Source organism: Haliaeetus albicilla, chromosome 13, assembly GCF_947461875.1.
Source record: "Haliaeetus albicilla chromosome 13, bHalAlb1.1, whole genome shotgun sequence".
Classification (NCBI taxonomy): Eukaryota; Metazoa; Chordata; class Aves; order Accipitriformes; family Accipitridae; genus Haliaeetus; species Haliaeetus albicilla.
In genome coordinates, this window is record NC_091495.1 from 41846658 (window position 1) to 41865210 (window position 18553).

The following is an 18553-nucleotide window of genomic DNA, read 5'->3' on the forward strand; positions in this document are numbered from 1 at the left end:
TTTGTCAGTCCCCCCAGCCCATGGAGTTGGGGTCGATGCTTTGGCTGTTACTGGATGGGGCTTTATTAAAGGGGTGATGCAGATGGGTGTCATCCCCTCAGCAATCCCGGGGGATGGCACATCAGGGCTTGCCGGCACCGCCCGCGGGATGCTCACCGCCGGCAAGCTGCAAGCTCTGGAGAGGGTTAACCACCTTCATGGCCAAATAACCCTGCAAAGAGGAAGAAAGGGGAGCTTGGAGGGGGCTTTGCAACTGGTGAGGGTGGAAATCGGGGGGGCAGCCGTGCCCCCCAGACTCACCGGGGCGGCGTAGATGAAGGTGAGGAGCAGGGCGAGGAGCAGCAGCAGTGCCAGCCCCAGGCTGATCCGGCAGCGGTGTTGTCGCCAGATGCCATAGCGCAGGCTGCGCAGGGGTGCCTGCAGCCAGAGGAAGGACCACTCGGGACGCCTGTGGGGTGACACCCAGCTTAGTAACCCAATTCTCCCTTCCCCTCACCCCCCCCCCCCCCCCCCGCACCCCGGGATGTGGGGGGGGGGGGACGAGCCACTCTCCTCAGGGACTCACACAGGTGCCGGGAGCGTCGGGTACATGTTGGGATCCTCCCGGCCTTTCCCCGCCGGCCGCTCTTCCGCCTCCTTTGCTGTCAGCAGCTCCAGGCTCAGCTCCAGCTTACCCTGGAGGGGGGTGATGGGTGGGAGGTGGGGTGCAGGATCTGTCCATGCCCCCCCCCCCCCCCATCATCGGTGTGTCCCCCCACCTACCGAGAGTCGCCGCTTGCTGCCCTCTTGCACCGTGCAGGGCCACCACCCCCTCACCCGTCTCTGCCGGAAAAGGGACAGCCGGGAGGGGGCCTGCGCCCCCCGCCAGGGCCAGGGGCTTTGGGGGGTCCCCTGCCCTATTGGGGTGCAGTTCTGGGGGTGCTGGGCCGGCTGCGGCAGCCTGGTGAGCTCCAGCTCCAGGACACCTGTGGGGAAAAGCCAAGGCTTTCTGTCACCCATGGGTGCTCCCCATCACTTGTGGGTGTCCCCCACCCTGTTGGGGGACACGGGGCAGGGAAATGGGGTCTCACCCAGAAAATCATCGGCCGAAAACTTATCGTTGTCCCACACTTGGAGGATGAGCTTGGGGGGCACCTTCAGCACCGTCTCATCCAGGCTCCAGAAATGCTCCTGCCATGGTAGGGAGGGGGAAAGAGAGGGGTGTCATCCTCGTCCCCTGTGTCCCCCCCACCCTGGCAACCTGGGGTGTCCCTCACCTTCCTGGGCAGGACGCAGAGCTGCTCGGCTGCCAAATACTCAAAGGAAAAGACAAAACGCCAGTTGAAGCCCCCGTCCCCCTGCAGCGAGCGGTAATGCACGTCCGTCCTCTGCCGCTGCTCCTCCAGCCCGTCCAGCCACCTGCCGTGCCACCCAGAGGAAGGGGACGCTGCCGTCACCCTTGTCCTCAGCCCCGCTGTCAACCCCCCCGGGGGGGAACGCAGCGGTGGCCTTGGCTCACCCAGTCACGTAGATATCACTCATCCGCTGTCCCGCCAAGTTGGTGTCCCCCAGGTCCACGTCCCGCGTGTTCCAGACCACGCAGCGCAGCTCGTACCTTGAGGGGGGGGACGGACCAAAAGGATTTGTCACCTTCTCCCCCGGGATGTCCCCGTCCCACCACCCAGGGCCTGGCTGGGCGCTCACCTCTGGGGCTTGCGGGGGGTGATGTCGACGGGGGGCCCGGGGGGCCCGAGGCTGGCGGGGAAGATGTCCACCCACATCTGCACCTTGCCCTGCACGGCACACGGGGGGGACTGGGACCGGCACCCCTTGGTCCCCGTGCCAGCGTCCCCCCCATCCCAGGGTGTCCCCATCACCCTGGGGTCCCCATCACCCTGAGGTCCATCCCTGTCTGTGTCCTCATCACCCCAGGGTCTCCATCACCCCCTCCCCGTCCCCCCCCTCCACCCGACCTCGGGTGCCCCATCCCCACCTGCTCCAGCCCGGGCTGGGTGCTGCTGTAGAGGGTGCGGGTTTCGAGGTGCTCGGGGACGAGGCGACAGGCACGGAGTACGTGCAGGGCCAGGCGCTCGCGGGGCACCCCGAGATGCTGGTGCACGGGGGGGCCGCTCTCTGGAAGGCCGAACCGTCACACCCGCAGGACAGGATCTGGCTCCCCCCGCCCCGTGCCCCCACCCAGACCCTCACCCACCAAAGTGGCTGAGGAGGAAGGTGTGATCCCCGAAGGTGACCGTGGTGCCATCGGCGTTGAACTCGGGTGCCGGCAGCCCTCGAGTGCGGGCAAAATGCTCCAGTGCCCGGCTGGGGGGGAGCTGGTCCCTCCAGCGCCCAGGGCCGCTGCTGTGGGGATGGTGGGTGGGCTGGGGGCTGCGGCGTCACCCCTCCTGGGTGTCCCCTCCCTGGCCATTGCCCCCATCTCCCTGTGCCCACCCCATTCCCCTGTGCTCCATCCCTGTGCCAACCCATCTCCATCCCCGAGTGCCAACCTCATCCCCTTGTGCCCACCCCATCCCCGTCTCCCTGTCCCCATCGCTGTGCCCACCCTCATGCACCCACCCTGTCCCCATCTCCTTGTAAGCATCCCTGTGCCACCCCGTTCCCCCGTGCCCACCCCATAACCATCCCCCTGTGCCCATCCCCATCCTCACCTCGTGCCCACCTTGTCCCCAGCCCCGTGCCCACCCCCACGTACCCACCCCATCCCTCTGTGCCTACCCTACCCTAATCTGCTTGTGCCCACCCTGTCCCCATCTCTGTGCCCACCCCACCTCCCCGCGCCCACTCCTGTCCCCCTCCACTCCCTCACCATCTCCTTGTGCCCACCCCCATGTACCCACCCCATCCCAATCCCCCTGTGCCCACCCCATCCCCCTGTGCCCACCCTCTTCTCCTCTCCTTGTGCCCATCACCCTGCACCCATCCCCATGCCCACTCCTGGGCTCGGGACCGGGCACCCCGATGCCCCAAGCCCCTTGGTACCCCCCACCCCAGGGGCACCCACATGCGATAGAGGGCGGGCAGCCCGCAGTGGGCACGGAAGCGGGAGAGCAGGCGGTTCTCCAGGTCGATGGTGGTGGTGCCGATCTCCTGGTCGGGTGGCAGCAGGTCGTAATCTAGCAGCGAGACCCGCAGGTCCTTCTCCAGCGGGATGGTGCCCGTCACCTCGAACAGCCTGGCAGCGAGGGTGCCATCAGCCCCGGGGACGCGCCGGCATGGGGGCTGGCACCCCTTGGCATGGGGAGTGGGGACCCATAGGCACGGGAACCTGGTGGCACAGGGACTGGGTGGCATGAAGACCTAGTGGCACAGGGACCCACCAGCATGGGGAATGGGGCATCTTGGTGGCATGGGGACCTGGGGAACGGGGCATCCAGTGGCACAGGGACCTGCTGTTGTGGGGAATGGGGACCTGGTGGCATGGGGATCCGGTGGCATGGGGACCCAGTGGCATAGGGACCTGGTGGCCCAGGGACAGGTTGGCACGGGGACATGCTGACATGGGGAACGGGGCCCCATCAGCCCTCCCTGGGCACCTCCTCTCAGTGCTAGGCCCCCCCAGCCTGGTGCCCCCCAGGGTGACAGTGCCACTGGACCACCCACCCTGGCCATACCTGCCAAAAATGGGCTCCAGGGTGTTGGGCACGTACTGGTCCCGCTGGCCCAGCGTCTTTGCCCCCAGTGAGACGCGGACATAGGGGTCACACTGGAAGCAGGGAGGGGACCGTCAGGGTGGCATGGGGGGGAGAGGACAGAGGACCCCTGCCCAGCACTTGTGGGTGGCCTTACTAGCCCGTTCCTGTCGCGGGGTGGCAGGTCGAAGGCTCGGACGACGTAGACCCGCACCAGGCACTTTTGGGGTTGGCTGGGGGGCAGCTCCTGGAAGTGGCGGGGTGGCGGGGGCACCCCGGGGTCCTCGGGCAGGGGGTAGATTCGGAAAAGCCCCTGCGAGAGGCGCCCGGCCATGCACCCCGGGGTGCCTCCGCCCCAGCTCTGGGGGTCCCATGGGGGCTCTCACCCACCTTGAACTCGCCCACAGGCACGGGGTCCTCCCCCGCCGCGGGGTGACCCCCTGGCTGGTAGAGCGGGAAGGTCTGGCAGAAATCCTGCAGCCCCTCGAATTCGGGCACTGCCTCCAGCTCACAGCTGTAGATCTGGGGAGTGGTGTCTGTCCTCATCCTTGTCCCCATTCCTGTCCCTGTTCCTGTCCCCATCCCCATCTTGGCGCTTCTCCCCATCTTATCCCTATCCCCTTCTTCATCCTTGTCCCCATCCCATCTTCATGCCTGTTCTTGTCCTCATTTTGTCTTCAGCCCTGTCCTTGTCCCCATCCCATCCCCTACTTCATCACTGTCCCTGTCCCCAGCCTGTTCCCCTCCCAATCTCCATCCCTGACCTTGTCATCATCCCATTTCCATCCCTGTCCCCATTCCTGTCCTGTCCCAATCCCCCTCTCATCTCCATCACTGCCCCTGTCCCCAGCCTGTTCCCATCCCCGACCTCATCCCTATCCCATCTTCATCCCTATCCCCATCTGTGTCCTCGTCCCCAACCATCCCTGTCCCAGTCCCCTCCTTCATTCTTGTCCCCATCCTATCACATTTCCATCCCCATCCTTGTCCCCTGCTCCAGGCTCTGGCTGACCTTCAGTCTGTCCCTGTTGGTCCCCCGCCGGCTCTTCGCTTTGTCCCCTGTGGGCGCATAGAATTTGCTCCACCAGTCATCCTCATCTTCATCCTCCTCCTCCTCCGCAGCCTGGTGGGGAGCAGGATGAGTTGGGGACAGGCGGCCGCGGTGGCCACGGTGGCCCCGTTCCCGTGCCCACCTTGTCTGCAGCGCCTTTCTCAGTGGTGGTCCTGGGCAGTATCTGCAGGGAGCAAAGGGGATTACTCAGGGTAACTGAGGCACGGCGCCAGGGACCCCGGTGTCCAGCTGTGCCGAGGCCGGGTGCCAAGGGCCTGGGGGACTCACCTGAGCTATCCTGCCCCAGGGAGCCGCTGTGGGGGGGGGAGAGGGGCAAATAAACCATCCTGGAGGTGGGCAGCGTGGGACAGGGATGGGACGGGGGGGGTACCAGGGATGGGGCAAGGATGGGGCTGGGGAGTACCAGAGATGGGGCAGGGGGTACCAGGGATGGGGCAGGAGTGGAGCAGGGGTACCACGATGGGACAAGGATGGGCAGGGATGGGTCTGGGGAGTACCAGAGATGGGGCAGGGGATACCAGGGATGGGGCAGGGGATACCAGGGATGGGGCAGGAGTGGAGGAGGGGTACCACGATGGGACAAGGATGGGCCGGGATGGGGCTGGGGAGTACCAGAGATGGGGCAGGGGATACCAGGGATGGGGCAGGGATGGGACAGGGGGTACCAAGGGTGGGGCAGGGGGTACCAGTGCTGGGCAGGGCTGTACCAGAGCCAGACGGGGGCGTTCCAGGCCCGGGGGGCTGCCCCTCGCCGTGGGGCTGGCAGAAGTACTGCCCCAGGCTCCGCACGCAAGCCTGCCCCACCTCAGGCCGGTACCCAAAATCTCGCGTGTCCGTCACCCGCAGCCGGATGGGGGGCACGTATTCCTCCTCCGCCGGCAAGTGCTGGGGCCGAGCCGTGCTGTCACCCCGGGGTGCCAGCAGCAGCACCCTTGGGTGGGGTGGTCCCCCCCATCAATCCATCCCCCCCATCCTCACCAGCGTGAGCAGGAAGGCGTTGATGGGGAAATTGGGATTGGTGGCGAGGTCGGTGATGGTGGGGGTCCGCAGGGTCCGGCCCCCGCACTGTACCTCCAGGCTGGGTGCTTGCACGCCACTGCGCAGCCCCCGCAGCCCCCATGCCAGCACCTGGGGGGGGGGGCACCCAGCAGCCGTCACCCGCTCTGAGGTGCCCTGAGTGCTCAGGGTTCACCTCAAATGGGCTGGATGCCTGGTGGGATGCTGAAGGTGCACGTCCCCATCCTGGTCCCTGTCCCCATCTCCGTCCCCATCCTGTCCTCCTCTTGTCTCCGTCCCTCTGTGCCTGTCCCCATCTTCATCCCTGTCCTTGTCCCTGTCCCGTCTCCATCCCCTTCTTCATCCCTGTCCCCATCCCTGACCTCATCCCCAGCCTGTCTTCATCCTCATCCCCCTCCCTGTCCTTGTCCCCATCCCATCCCCAGGGCCTTCATCATTGTCCCTGTCCCTGTCCCCAGCCTGGTTGCCTCCCAATCTCCATCTTGGACCTCATCCCCATCCCTGTCCCCATCCTGTTCCCATCCCAGACCTTGTCCACCCTGTCTTCACCCCTGTTCCAATCCACGTCCTTGTCCCCAGCCACCCCTGTCCCCATCCCTCTCCCTGTCCTTGTCCCCATCCCATCCCCTTCTTCATCCCTGTCCCCAGGCTGTTCCCCTCCCTGTCCCCACCCGGGTCCCCGGATCTCACCTCCAGTGCCACCAGCCGCAGGAGGGGCCGGATGCCCAGGGGGACGCTGAAGACCCCCTGCCTCCACGGCGGGGTGCTGACCTGTGCCAAGGACCCATCCTGCCGGGGAGGACGATGACGGTTGGACCCCATCACCTGGGTGCCCTCTGTGCCACCCTCCTCACCAGCCCCTCACCTCGGCGTCGTGCAGCAGCTCAAAGGTGGCCAGCAGCTCCCCGGCCAGCCCCCCCGGCCCCCCCAGGGAGTAACGCCGAAGCCGGGGGGGCCGCCGGCGTCCCACGTCCAGCCAAACATCTGGGGTGCACACACTCCTCCCCAGGAAACCACCGGCACCCTGCAAGGCATTGCTTGGACATGGGGGCTGCCCCCCACCCACGGGTGCCCCCACCCATAGGTGCCGTACCCCTCCATCCTGGTCGAAGACCTCCACCACCACGGCGGGGGGCTCATCCTGGACACCCCGGGGGTCCCCGTACAGCAGCACCCGGTGAAAAAGCAGCGTTTGGTCCCAGAGTGGGTCCAGGGTGCCGGGCAGCACCCGGGTGCTCTGGCTGACGTGCACGAAGGAGACGTGGGCGATGGGGTCTGGGTGACAGTGATGCCATCAGCACCCCAGGGTGCCCACCGGGGTGGGGGCCGGAGGGTCGGGGGGGGGTGTCCCACCTGCGGTGGCCTTGGTGCCGGGGGGTGCTAGCTCCAGCGCCTGGAAGATGTAGCAGCGGAGCTGGAAGAAGTTGGGTCCTGTGGGAGAGGCAGGGGCTGGTGGGAGGACCTGGCACCCCCCCCCCCAGCCTGTCCCCGTGTCCCCCCCGTGTCCCCCGGGACTCACGCTGGAAGATGCAGAGGATGAGGGGCATGGGCTGCTGCGGGGGGGTCCGGATCGAGCTCCGCAACTGCCGCTCTGCCGCAGCCGGCTTGTCCTCCTCGGCCGGGTCCTCCGTGCCCTGCGGTGGGATAGGATGTGGGGGGTGGTGGTGGGGGTCCCCTTATCCCTGCTGTCCCCCAGCTCTGCGTCCTGCTGTCCCATGTCCTACTGCCCCAGCATCACTCCATCTCCACATCACTCCATCCATCCCTCCGTCCCTCCATCCCTCTCCCTCCATCCCTCTCCATCCCTCTCCCTCCATCCCTCCATCCCTCCATCTTTGTCCCTCCATCCCTGTATCCCTCCCTCCCTCTGTCCCCCATCCCTCCACACCCCCCTTACTCCCAGGACCCCCCCAATCCTCCCCCCAGCTGCCCCCCTACCTACCGGGGAGCCCTCCAGGAGGAATAGGGGTGCCACGGGCGAGGGCTGCGTGGGCACCATGTGCCGGTGCCAGCAACGCCGCCGGCACACGTCGCCCGCCCGGGGCTGGAGATGGAAGCGGCAGCCCCAGAGGGATCCGTACTCCCATGTCTCGGCCCCCGCTGCTGCCTCGGGGCTGTGCTGCGGGGACACAGGGCACGCAGGGGACAGCGGGGCAGGGGGACAACGTGGTGTGGTGTGAGGGCATGGACAGGGCTGCTCACACCAGTGCACGGGTGGGCCAACGCCTGTCCCTGTCACCTCCATCCCTGCCACCCCTGTCCTTGTCAGCCCCATCCTTGCCACCTCCATCCCTGTCATCTCCAGCCCTGCCACCCCCATCCTGCCACCTCCATCCCTGCCACCCACATCCCTGCCACCCACATCCCTGTCACCCCCCATCCCTGCCACCCTTGTCCCTGTCACCCCATCCCTGTCACCCCATCCCTGCCACCCACATCCCTGCCACCCACATCCCTGTCACCCCCCGTCCCTGCCACCCCTGTCCCTGTCACCCCATCCCTGTCACCCCATCCCTGCCACCCACATCCCTGTCATCTCCAGCCCTGCCACCCACATCCTGCCACCCCCATCCTGCCACCTCCATCCCTGCCACCCCCATCCCTGTCCCCCCCATCCCTGCCACCCCCTTCCCCACCGCCCTCTCCCTGTCCCCACCGCCCCGACCAGCCGGAGGAAGGTGGCCACATCCTGCTCCCGTCCCTGGGCGCCAGGGTCCCTGCGGCGGGTGCGCAGCCAGCGCCGACGCCGGTGCGTGTGGTAGGTCTTCTCGACGGCGTGCCATGCCGGTGGGGGGCTGCCGGGGGCCGCGCTCACCCCGTACTCCCAACCTGTGGCACCTGGGTGTCCTCACCACCGACCACCTACCCACCCACCCACCCCGGGGTGCCCGGTGGGGACACCCACTCACCGGCCTCATCCACGGCCCCCGTCACGTCCACCCGCCAGCCATCAGTGACGTGCCAGCCTTGGGGACACGCCACCTCCTCCTTAGGCGGCACCGCCGCGCCACTCTGCAAAACCGGGTGAGAGCTGAGCCCTGATGCACTCGTGTCATCTCACCGACGGCTTCCTCCCCCGTGGCCCCCCACGCCACCGCCCGCTCACCACGTCGGTGCTGGCCACGGCGGCGGGTCCCCACTCCCCGCTGAGCTGCCGGCTCTCGTTCTCGTAGACCTCCTCCAGCACCTCGCCCACGTTGGTCTCTGTGTCCAGCAGCAGCCTGGGGACAAGGGGACGACGCTGGCGTCCCCCTCCCCGAGGTCCCCGAGGTGGCAGGGTGGGTGTCACCAACCCGTCCCACGGGACTCACCGCCGCTGGGGCTCCACGGTCCAGGGTCCGTCCCAACGCCAGCCCCTGGGGGGACGGATCTTGTGGCGGGGGAGCCCCGCTTTGCCGGTGCTGTCAGAGAAGCCGGGGCGCCCCAGCAATCCCCGGGAACCCCACTTGCCCAACAGCTTGGTCTGGTTTTCATACTGGGGGAGAGAGACACACACACACACACACACACACACACACACACACGGTTGAAGGGGGCTGGTTGTGTATACATGTGTGTGTCATTACTGTGATGAGTTGTGGCCGGTCTCAGCCCACTGGTCTCTCTGCCCCTAGGGCTCACCGTCTCGGCGTAGACGCGCAGGGTGCCCTCGAGGTGCCGTGGCAGGTCCCCGCTGTCGGCCACCCGTCCCAGCCACAGACGGAGCCGGAGCTGGGCACGGATGTCCCCAGAGCCCTGCGCCCCGCAGCGTGGGTGGGGGCACGGGGGAGGTATAGAGGGGACATGGGGGGGGACATGGAGCGGACATGCAGATCTAGGAGGGACGTAGAGGGGACGTGGAGGGGACAGGGAGGGGATGTAAAGGGGACTTGGGGGGACACGAGGGGGACATGGAGGGGATATGGAAAGGATGTGGGGGGGATACAGAGGGGACATGGAGGGACATGGAGCAGAGATGGAGGGGACACAGAGGGGACATGATGGGGGCATGGAGGAGTTACAGGGGGGACACAAAGGGGGTGTGGAGGGGACGTGGTGAAGTTACAGAGGGGACATAGAGCAGACATGGAGGGGATACAGAGGGGATGTGGAGGGAACACGGAGGGGACACAGAGGGGAGATGGAGGGGCCGTGGATGGGACACAGGGAACACGGAGGGGCTGCAGGGGTGACATGGAGGGGACGTGGGGTGCCTACCACCAGGAAGAGGGTCTGGATCCGGCCGCAGAGCCTGCCACAGGCGCTGGGGCCACTCCGGGAGAACATGAGGTCGGTCGCGGGGACGCGGGCACAGGCCACCCGCCGCTCCCCCTGCAGCAGCCACAGCAGCACGTCAGGCACGCCGGCCTGCGGCTGCGGGGAGAGAGAGAGAGGGAGAGAGAGACCGGTGGGCTGAGACTGGCCAGAACTCATCACAGCGATGACCTCTGCCCCGACACAGACAACCAGCCCCGGCCCCCACCTCGACAGCCAAGGCAACCACACGTCGCAGCCATCCCTCGGCCACCGGCAGCAACGTGTCCCAGCCGGCTCTCGGTGGCACCGCCGCTGCCGCAGCCACGCGCCGGAGGAGGTGAAGACGGGCGGCCCGGAGGTGGGCATCCAGTGGCGTGGGGGTGGGCTGCGCCTCCAGCTGGGGCAGTGCCCGCCTGCAAACAGCACCCCCCCAAAATGCCCCGTTCCTCCCCCCCCGGTTGACCTGTTTTCCCCAAAAAAGCTTTGCTCCCCCCCCAAATGCCCCATTTCCCCCACAGTTTCCCTCCCAAATGTCCTGTTGCCCCCCAAAATGCCCCATTCCCCCCAAATGCCCCATCTTCCCCCCGTTGTCCATTTTCCCCCCAAATGTCCTATTGTCCTCTAAAACTCCTCATTTCCCCCCCAATTGTCCCATTTTCCACCCAAATGCCCCATTCCCCCCCCAATGCCCCACTTCCCCCCCAAATATCCCGTTTTCCCCCCAATTGCCCTGCCTTCCTCCCCAATGCCCCCATTTCCCCTCCAAATGGCCCATTTTCCTCCAAAATACCCCATTTTGCTCCTGACTGCCCCATTTCCCCCCAACTGTCTCTTTTTCCCCTGAAATGCCCCATCTCCCCCCAAATATCCCATTTCCCTCCCAAATACCCCACTTTCCCCTCAGTTGTCCCATTCCCCCCCAAACACCCCATTGTCCTCCAAAATTCCTCATGTCCCCTGAAATGCCCCATTTCCCCCCAAATCCCCCGTTTCCCTTCCAAAATCCCATTCCCCCCCCAATTACCCCATTCCCCCCCCATGCCCCCATTTCCCCCAAATACCCCATTTCCCCCTCCCAAATGCCCCATTCCCCCCCCCAGCCACTGCTTGGCAGGCCCAGGGGTCGTCCCCCCCCGGCAGCATCCCACCACCCATCTCTTTGAGACACCCAAGCCCCCCCACCCCAGGGACCACCCGCTCACCTGCAGTCCTGCGCCAGCTGACGCAGCAGCCTCCTGCCGATGTCCCCCCCGGCGTCCCCCCGGGCGTCCTGCAGCTCCGTCACGTTCCTCTCCTGCAAAGATGTCCCCAAACCATCCCGACCCAGAGTGGGGGGTCACATCCCACCCCGCCATCACCCATGGGTGCTCACCAATCGCCGGCACATGGCACGCAGGAGGTTTAGGGTATCCCAGCGGTGACCGGCGTCCTCCCAGGATGAGGTGACAGCTGCCACCGGCTTGTCACCGTACCACGGCAGGTAGTGATAGCGGTTGCCTGTATCCGGAGAGCACCGAGCATCCCATGGGATGCTGGAGGGGACCACCCTTGTGTGTGTGTCCCCAACCCAGCATCCCGCTCACCATCGAAGAGGGGACAACCGTGTGGGGTGACGGAAGCAGCCGGCTTGCAGGTGACATCGCCCATGTCCCCGTAATTGCCGAGACTGAGCTCAAAGCGCAGGAGCTCGGGGCTGGCTGGCACCATGGTGGCCGAATAAAAGACCCCGCACAACCCGAACTGGCGGCGGGGCAAGTGGCGCTGCGGCAAAAAACAGGTTAAAATATCCCCCCAAAATACTCAAATGGCACTTAAAAAAACAAAAGACCCCAAGGGTGACATCGCACCGTGTCCCCACCTGTGCCCGGGCGATGTCCTCAGGGGCGATGGTGTCTCGCTGGCGCCCGTCCGGGGTCCCCATGTGGGTGCTGAGCTCCAGCAGCACCCGACCCCGATAAGCCAGCCCGGTGTCCTGTAAAATTAGGGGTGGGGTGGGTTGGGGTGGCTGGGGGTGTCGTCCCCCCACCCAAATGGGTGCTGTCCCCACTCTGGAACCCACTCACAGTACTGGGTGTTCTGGCAGGATCTGGCCGGGGACCGTAGAAGGGGAGGAAGCTGGGTCCGAAGCAGGGTGAGAAGCCGGGGGTCCCCTCTGGGAGCGAAAGAGGGGGTTCAATGGGTGAAGGGGGGGGTCAGGGTGCTGGGGACCCCCCACCCAAGGGTTGGACCCTCCTCACCCTCAAGCTCGGCACCGGCAGAGGAGATTTGGGAGAGGTGGAGGGTGGCGGTGCCCAGGACTTTGCTGCTGCGGGACCTATGGGTGGACAGCGAAAGGGGTGGGGGTCCCCCCGAAACTGGCAGGGGTCCCCCAAAACCGGGGGGTGTCCCCCACTTACCCGCTGAGGATGGCCAGCTGGATCTCATCACAGATGGGGGGCAACTGTGGGGAGAAAATGACAGGGGTGTGTGGTGTTGAAATGTGGGTGCACCCCCTTTTTTGGGGTAATCCTGCTTTGGGGGGGGTGCAGGATGCGTGCCGGGACTGGGAGGGGGGGTCACCTCACCCGCAGAGGGAAGAAGAAGACCTCGTTCCACGTTGGGTTGGCGTCGGGGGGCATCACCCGGGTGCAGAGCTGCATCGGGCAGAGCCATGAGCGCCCCCAAAGCAGCATCTGGCCCCCCCCATCCCCCATCCCCTGCCTGGCACCCACCGTCCTGCCGGCAAAGGCGACCCGCACCGCTGCTGCCACGAAGCCCCTCTTGCCGCCAGCCGGTAGCACCGAGGGAAGGCATTGCCGAGCCGGTTCTGCTGCACCGGGGATGGGGAGAGGTGGGCGGGGGGGGTCCCCCAGATCCACACCCCCCTATCTCCCAAAACCCACCCCGGTGCCCACCCTGTGGCAGGTCCTCGGCGCGGTAGACGCGGAGCTGGAGCGTGGCAGCACACGGCGGTGGCTGCAGCAGGTTGGCCTCTACGTCCTCGTCCCGCGCCGGCTCCTCCTGCTCCTTATGGGGGGATGGAAAAATGGGGACCAACCCCGCCCAGGGAATATTTTTTTGGGGGGTGGCTGGGGAAGGTGGTGGGGGGCTCACCGGCACCGGCTCGCCGGCGCGGAGGACAGCCAGGCTGACGCGGAGGTAACCCCGGGACCCGGCGTCGGGGCGATTCGGATGCTGCAGGCTCAGCCACTTCCAGCTCAAGCTGCGCCCTGGCACGGTGGGAGACCCCCGGCATCGTCACCCCGGTGTCAGCCCGGTGTCGCCGCGGTGTCACCCCAACCCTCTCGCCTACCCGGTGCGCGGTAGACGGTGCCGACGTCCAGCTGCGGGGACGGCAGAGGGGGTGAGAGAGGCCGAACCACGGCGTGACACCGCGTTCCTGAGCCACCGTCCTCACCTGGAAGACGCCGATGACGGCTTCGGCACGGGTGGCCCGTGAGTCCAGCACCTGTGATTTGGGGGGGACACGCAGCGTCAGTGGCCACCCTGCTGTCCCTGTCCCCACCAGTGCCACCGATCCCCTCCCCAACCTGGATGCGGATGGGTTCCGCCGCCAGCTGGGCGGGCATCCGGTGGAAATTTTGGCAAAACACCTAGAAAATGGGCAAAAGGGGGTGAGGGCGGGGTGAGGGGACACCGGCGGGTCCCCATGTCCCCTCCCCAGTGTCACCTCGTTGTAGTAGGGATTGTTCCCAGCTCGGATCCTGGTCCTGAAGCGGTGCTGGCCGATGAGGACCGTCACCACTGGCTTGATGTCATTGCCCTGGAGCTGGTGGCCTTCGATGATCCTCACCCGTACCTACGGCACAGGTGGTGACGTGGTGGCCAGATGGGACATCACCCCCGGGTCCCACTGTACCCATGGGTGCCATACCTGGAAATCCTCTTTCCTCCCTGCCGGGGGCTCGCCGGGGCGGTGGGCTGTTGCCGGTGACGCTGCCGGCGGTGGCACCGGTCCTTGCAGGGGGACCGTGGCGTCCCCGGCCGTGCCACGGGGGACGTAGGAGCAGCGGAGGGTGACGGTGCACTGCGAATGGATGGGTGGCACCCCAGACCGTGTCCGGCAGCACCCTAGGGTGCTGCTGGGTGGGTGCATGGGTGGGTGCGTGGGTGGGTGCTCACCCCCGTGGCCTGTCCCCGTGGGTCCAGCAGCGGGACGTGGCTGAGGGCCAGCGGCAGCCCGGGGTTGGCCATCAACCGGTCCAGTGACACCGTGGTGGCACCCAGGTCCCTGTGGGGACGGGGGACACAGTGAGGGTGGCCACACTGGAGCGGGGTGTCCCCACTGGGGTGGGGTGTCCCCCCAGAGTGCCCACCCATGGGCGCTACTCACCCCCGGGGTGCTGGCTGGCCCCAGTGCCGGAGGCGCAGGGTCAGGCTGGCCGTGGGGTGCAGGGGACGTGTGCCCAGTGGCCATGCCAGCGTCTTTTTGGGGGGGGAGAGGTGACAAGGGGTCAGTGGGGTGACCCAAGTGTCCCCACGCTACCGCAGCCCACCCTGGGGTCACCTCACCTCATTCCAAGTGGGGCTGCGCTCCTCCGGCACCACCCGGGTGCTCCTGGGGACGCCTGGGGGGGGACACGGGAGGGAGGGCGGTGGTACGTCAGGGTGGGGACGTCGGGGTGCAAGGGGAAGGCTGGCACTGTCCCCATGTGTGGGGACAGCCAGCGCTGTCCCCAAACGTGGCCAGCACCATCCCATCCCATGAAGATGCCGCCCCGGTACACCAGGATGGCCGACGCCATCCCGTCCCATGGGGACGGCCACCGCGGTGTGTCCCCCCCCCCCTCCCTGTACCCAGCGGTACCTCTGAAGCGGGCAGACACGTGCACACCGGGACCGGAGCCGGTGGCCCCGGGGATGTGGGCGCTGGCCACCAGCAGCCGCAGCATGGCCACATCCCTGAGCCACCGGGTGCTGTCACCGAGGCGCTGCCACCACGGCGCTGGGACGCGTTCCAGAATGGCACTGGGGGGGGGATGGGACATGGCAACAGGGACAGGGATGCTGCTGTTGGCTTGGCTTGGTGGGTGTCACCATGTCACTGCGTGCCCCTGTCACCGGGTACCTATGTCCCCGTGTCCCCATGTCACTGTGTGCCCATGTCTGTGAGCACCCGTGTCACTGTGTCCGCAGGTACCCACGTTCACGTGCACCCGTGTCTGCGTGTCATGCTGTCCCTGTGTCCCCGTGCCCATGTGTCCCTGGGTCTGCTTGTACCTGTGGCACTGTGCTCACGGGTCCCCGTGTCACCGTGTCCCCATGTCGGTGTGTCCCCATGTCCACACACCCCCATGTCCCACATCACTTGTCCCCATGCCCATGTGTCCCCGTATCCCCACATCACTGTACCCCCATACCTGTGTGTCCTTGTGTCCCCATGCCACTACATCCCCATGTCCGTGCATCTCTATGTCCCCACATCCATGTGTCCCCATGTCACTGTTTCTCCATGTCTGTCCGTCCCTGTGTCTCCACGTCACTATGTCCCCATGCCCACACGTCTGCGTGTCCATGTATGCCCATGTCACTGCATCCCCACATCCACATGCCCCCGTGTCCACATGTCCCCAGGTCACTGCAGCCCCATTTGCATGTGTCCCCATGTCCATATATATTCCCATGTCACCACATCCCCATATCCCTGCGTCCCTATGTCCCCATGTCACTGCATCCCCATGTCCCTATGTCCCCATGTCCATACATCCCCATGTCACTGCATCCCCATGTCCCTATGTCCCCATGTCCATACATCCCCATGTCACTGCATCCCCATGTCCCTATGTCCCCATGTCCATACATCCCCACGTCACCGCATCCCCATGTCCCTGTGTCCCGATGTCCCGATGTCCCCATGTCCACATATCCCCATGGCACTGCACCCCCATGTCCCCGTGTCCCCATGTCCCCGTGTCCATACATCCCCGCGTCCCCGCCCGTCCCCCCCGCCCAGCCCACACACTCCGCTCCGCGTTCCTCTCTCCGCCCTTTGATCCCGCCCCGCTCCGCTCCGTTCCTCTCAAATCCAGCCTCCGCGGTTTGCCCGCCGCCGCCCCGCGCATGCGCCGGCCACGCCCCCTCCGCCGGGGGGCGTGGCCGGCGCATGCGCGGCGCGGCGGGCCGTGCGGGGCGGGATGCGCCGCGGGGAGCGGTAGGGCCATGTCGCAGCGCGGGGGGGACCGCGATCGCGACCGGGAGCGCGATCGCGACCGAGAACTGCAGTGGTCGGCGCGGAGGATGGGGACGTCGTTGCTACTGCAGCTGTCGGTGCACGAGCGGGAGCTGGACCTGGTCTGCCTGGACCACAGCTACGCCAAACCCTGGAGCGCCCACCCCGACGCCAGCGCCGCTCGTCCCACCCGCATGCTCTTCCTCACCCCGCGGCGGCAGCCCGGCACCGGCCTGTGAGCCCGGGGAGGGGGTTCTGGGGGGAGCGGGGGGCTGCGAGGCCTGCCTGGGGGCTGGGGGCGGGGGGGGGGCAGCTGTGGGGCTGAGGGGCCTTTGTGGGAGTGGGAGGGATCCTGTGGGGTGGGGAGGCGGTCTGTGAGGCGATACTGTGGGGCTGGGGGGGTCTGTGAGGGGAGAGTGGGGCAGGGGGGTTTCTGTGGGGCTGAGAGAGGTGCTGAGGGACCTGTGGGATGGCGGGGATGACTTGTTGGGTGAGGGGGTCTAGTATGAGAGGCTGGGGGGGGATCCTGAGGGGCCTGTGGGACAGGGGAGGGGGTCTGTGAGGCGATACTGTGGGGCAGCGGGGTTCTGTGGGGCTGAGGGGTCTGTGTGGGGGCTGGGAGAGGTGCTGAGGGGCCTGTGGGGCAGGGGAGGGGGTCTGTGAGGTGATACTGTGGGGCTGGGGGTCTGTGAGGGGAGAGTGTGGGACAGGGGGGGTTCTGTGGGGCTGAGGGGTCTGTGTGGGGGCTGGGAGAGGTGCTGAGGGGCCTGTGGGTTGGGGGAGACACACCTGTTGGGTGAGGGGTCCTGTGTGAGGACTGGAGGGGGTCCTGAGGGGCCTGTTGGGGTAAAGTGGGGGCTCTGTAGAACTGGGAGAAGTCTTGTGGGGCTGGGGGACCTGAGAGGGTAGAGTGGGGGGGTCTGTGGGGCAGGGGGCATCCTGTGGAACTGGTGTGGTGGTGGGAGGAGAGTGTGGGCTGGGGAGACTAGAGCAGGTTTTGGGATCTGTGGGGAGCAGTGTGGGCTGTGGGAAGGTATGGGGGCTGAGTCGGGGGTCTCAGCTCCGCAGCTTGGGGATGGGCTCGGGGCTGGTTTCACGGCCTTGGTGTCGGGGCAGGAAGGGGGGTTGTGGCTGGACCTCAATGGTTTGCTTCAGGGTCAGGGTGTGGGGCTGGGCCCGGGGTCTCGGGTGAGTTTGGGGTGAGAGATGGGAGTGCACTCAGGGTCGCAGCTTGGGGGCTTGGTCTTGGGGTTCAGGGGGCTGCCTGGGCTCAGACCAGGAATAACAAGATACCTGGTTATGAAGCTCATTGGACTGTTTATTGTAAAGCACGGCAGACCCCCAAGGTGAGCGATCCCCTTCTCTAAAGTGTAATTATTCCTGACAGTGAAGCAGATATCCCCATCGATGTTGAGACGGTGACGCCCACGCCCGTGCCGCTCTATGATAACCAGAAGGCGCGCAGCGTGATGAACGAGTGCGAGCGCCACGTGATGTTTGCTCGCACGGATGCTGACGCCCCTCCACCGCCAGACGACTGGGAGGAACATGTCAACAGGTAGCACGAGGACAGCAGAGAAAAGAAATTTGGGCGCTAAACGGCCACCCGTTGCACGGTGTGGGTTTTTTTTAGTGTGACTTGATATGCAGCGATGTTCCCGAACTGAATAATGTTCAAAGAAAATGAATTCTTGTGTCCCACATTCCTTGTCTGCCTGCTGTGAAAGCTGTGGGATTTAATGGTAGAGGCTGGCCCAGCTGTTGAACCTCTCCCGCACGCTTCATGTGAAGCCATCTCCTCTGTTTTGAGGAGGCTGGGACAGTGAGTTGTTAGGTTACACGTAGATCCTCAATTCAGCCATGTTCCAGTGTCAAAAATTGAAAATGAGGATATGCATAAATTCCACCCTATTAAAAACCCTCCCTGGAACTGTAGTCAAGCCAGTTTGCAGTCTTGATGTTATGAGAAATGTTTCTGGGTTTTTTTTTCTGGACAGTTTGAGAAATGTGGTGATAACCTATGCTAAAAGGAGTGTTTATTTTGGTCTTGTTTATTGCTTCTGCTGTTGTTACTCTGTCTTTCTGATGCTTGGATGTTTGCTGACATGCCCTGGTGACATTTAAAAACCGGTGGGTTTTATTGAGCCATCCTACTAATTAAATCCTCGGTAGTGGAACTCACTTTGTCCATAGCACCAAATCGGTTCTTGAGGCTGCAATTGCAGTCAATGCCCAGCTGTGCTGCCGACTGCTTTTGGGAACGGGCAGCAGCTTGTAGGACCTGGATGTCTGTGCAACAGCGACCTGCGTTACCTCTCTGGTTTTCTCAACAGGACGGGTTGGACGATGGCCCAGAACAAGCTGTTTAATAAGATTCACAAAGCGCTGCAGTCTGACAGGCTGGCTCGCTTGGCTAACGAAGGGGTAAGG

At 65.5% G+C, this 18553-nt stretch overlaps 2 protein-coding genes across 8 annotated transcripts in view; one reads left to right on the forward strand and one right to left on the reverse strand.

Annotated features, from left to right (window-relative positions):
• FER1L5 (fer-1 like family member 5) lies at positions 1 to 16115 on the reverse strand. Its single transcript, XM_069799641.1, has 50 exons — positions 15913 to 16115; positions 14762 to 14922; positions 14467 to 14522; positions 14288 to 14379; positions 14077 to 14185; positions 13829 to 13981; positions 13625 to 13753; positions 13485 to 13547; positions 13352 to 13402; positions 13247 to 13277; positions 13048 to 13163; positions 12849 to 12960; positions 12519 to 12763; positions 12351 to 12394; positions 12170 to 12268; positions 11813 to 12002; positions 11538 to 11715; positions 11327 to 11451; positions 11157 to 11248; positions 10181 to 10367; positions 9916 to 10071; positions 9340 to 9453; positions 9030 to 9193; positions 8780 to 8939; positions 8628 to 8730; positions 8375 to 8547; positions 7661 to 7837; positions 7238 to 7352; positions 7072 to 7149; positions 6584 to 6993; positions 6409 to 6507; positions 5680 to 5829; positions 5409 to 5586; positions 4969 to 4994; positions 4823 to 4864; positions 4642 to 4752; positions 4020 to 4151; positions 3787 to 3942; positions 3612 to 3703; positions 3002 to 3172; positions 2192 to 2340; positions 1973 to 2112; positions 1684 to 1772; positions 1499 to 1594; positions 1257 to 1398; positions 1071 to 1170; positions 763 to 965; positions 566 to 675; positions 301 to 448; positions 1 to 211 (listed from the first exon to the last, which is right to left on the reverse strand). The coding sequence occupies exons 1-50, from the start codon at positions 16113 to 16115 to the stop codon at positions 122 to 124; spliced, it is 6510 nt and encodes a 2169-aa protein (XP_069655742.1). The 3' UTR covers positions 1 to 121.
• Positions 16067 to 18553, forward strand: part of KANSL3 (KAT8 regulatory NSL complex subunit 3) — a 26327-nt gene continuing 23840 nt past the window's right edge. For all 7 annotated transcript variants that reach the window (XM_069801132.1, XM_069801133.1, XM_069801135.1 and 4 more), the window contains exons 1-3: positions 16067 to 16358; positions 17511 to 17681; positions 18457 to 18547. In XM_069801132.1, the coding sequence (XP_069657233.1) occupies positions 16114 to 16358; positions 17511 to 17681; positions 18457 to 18547 (507 nt within the window). In that variant the 5' untranslated portion in view covers positions 16067 to 16113. The remainder of the gene's footprint in view (positions 16359 to 17510; positions 17682 to 18456; positions 18548 to 18553) is intronic.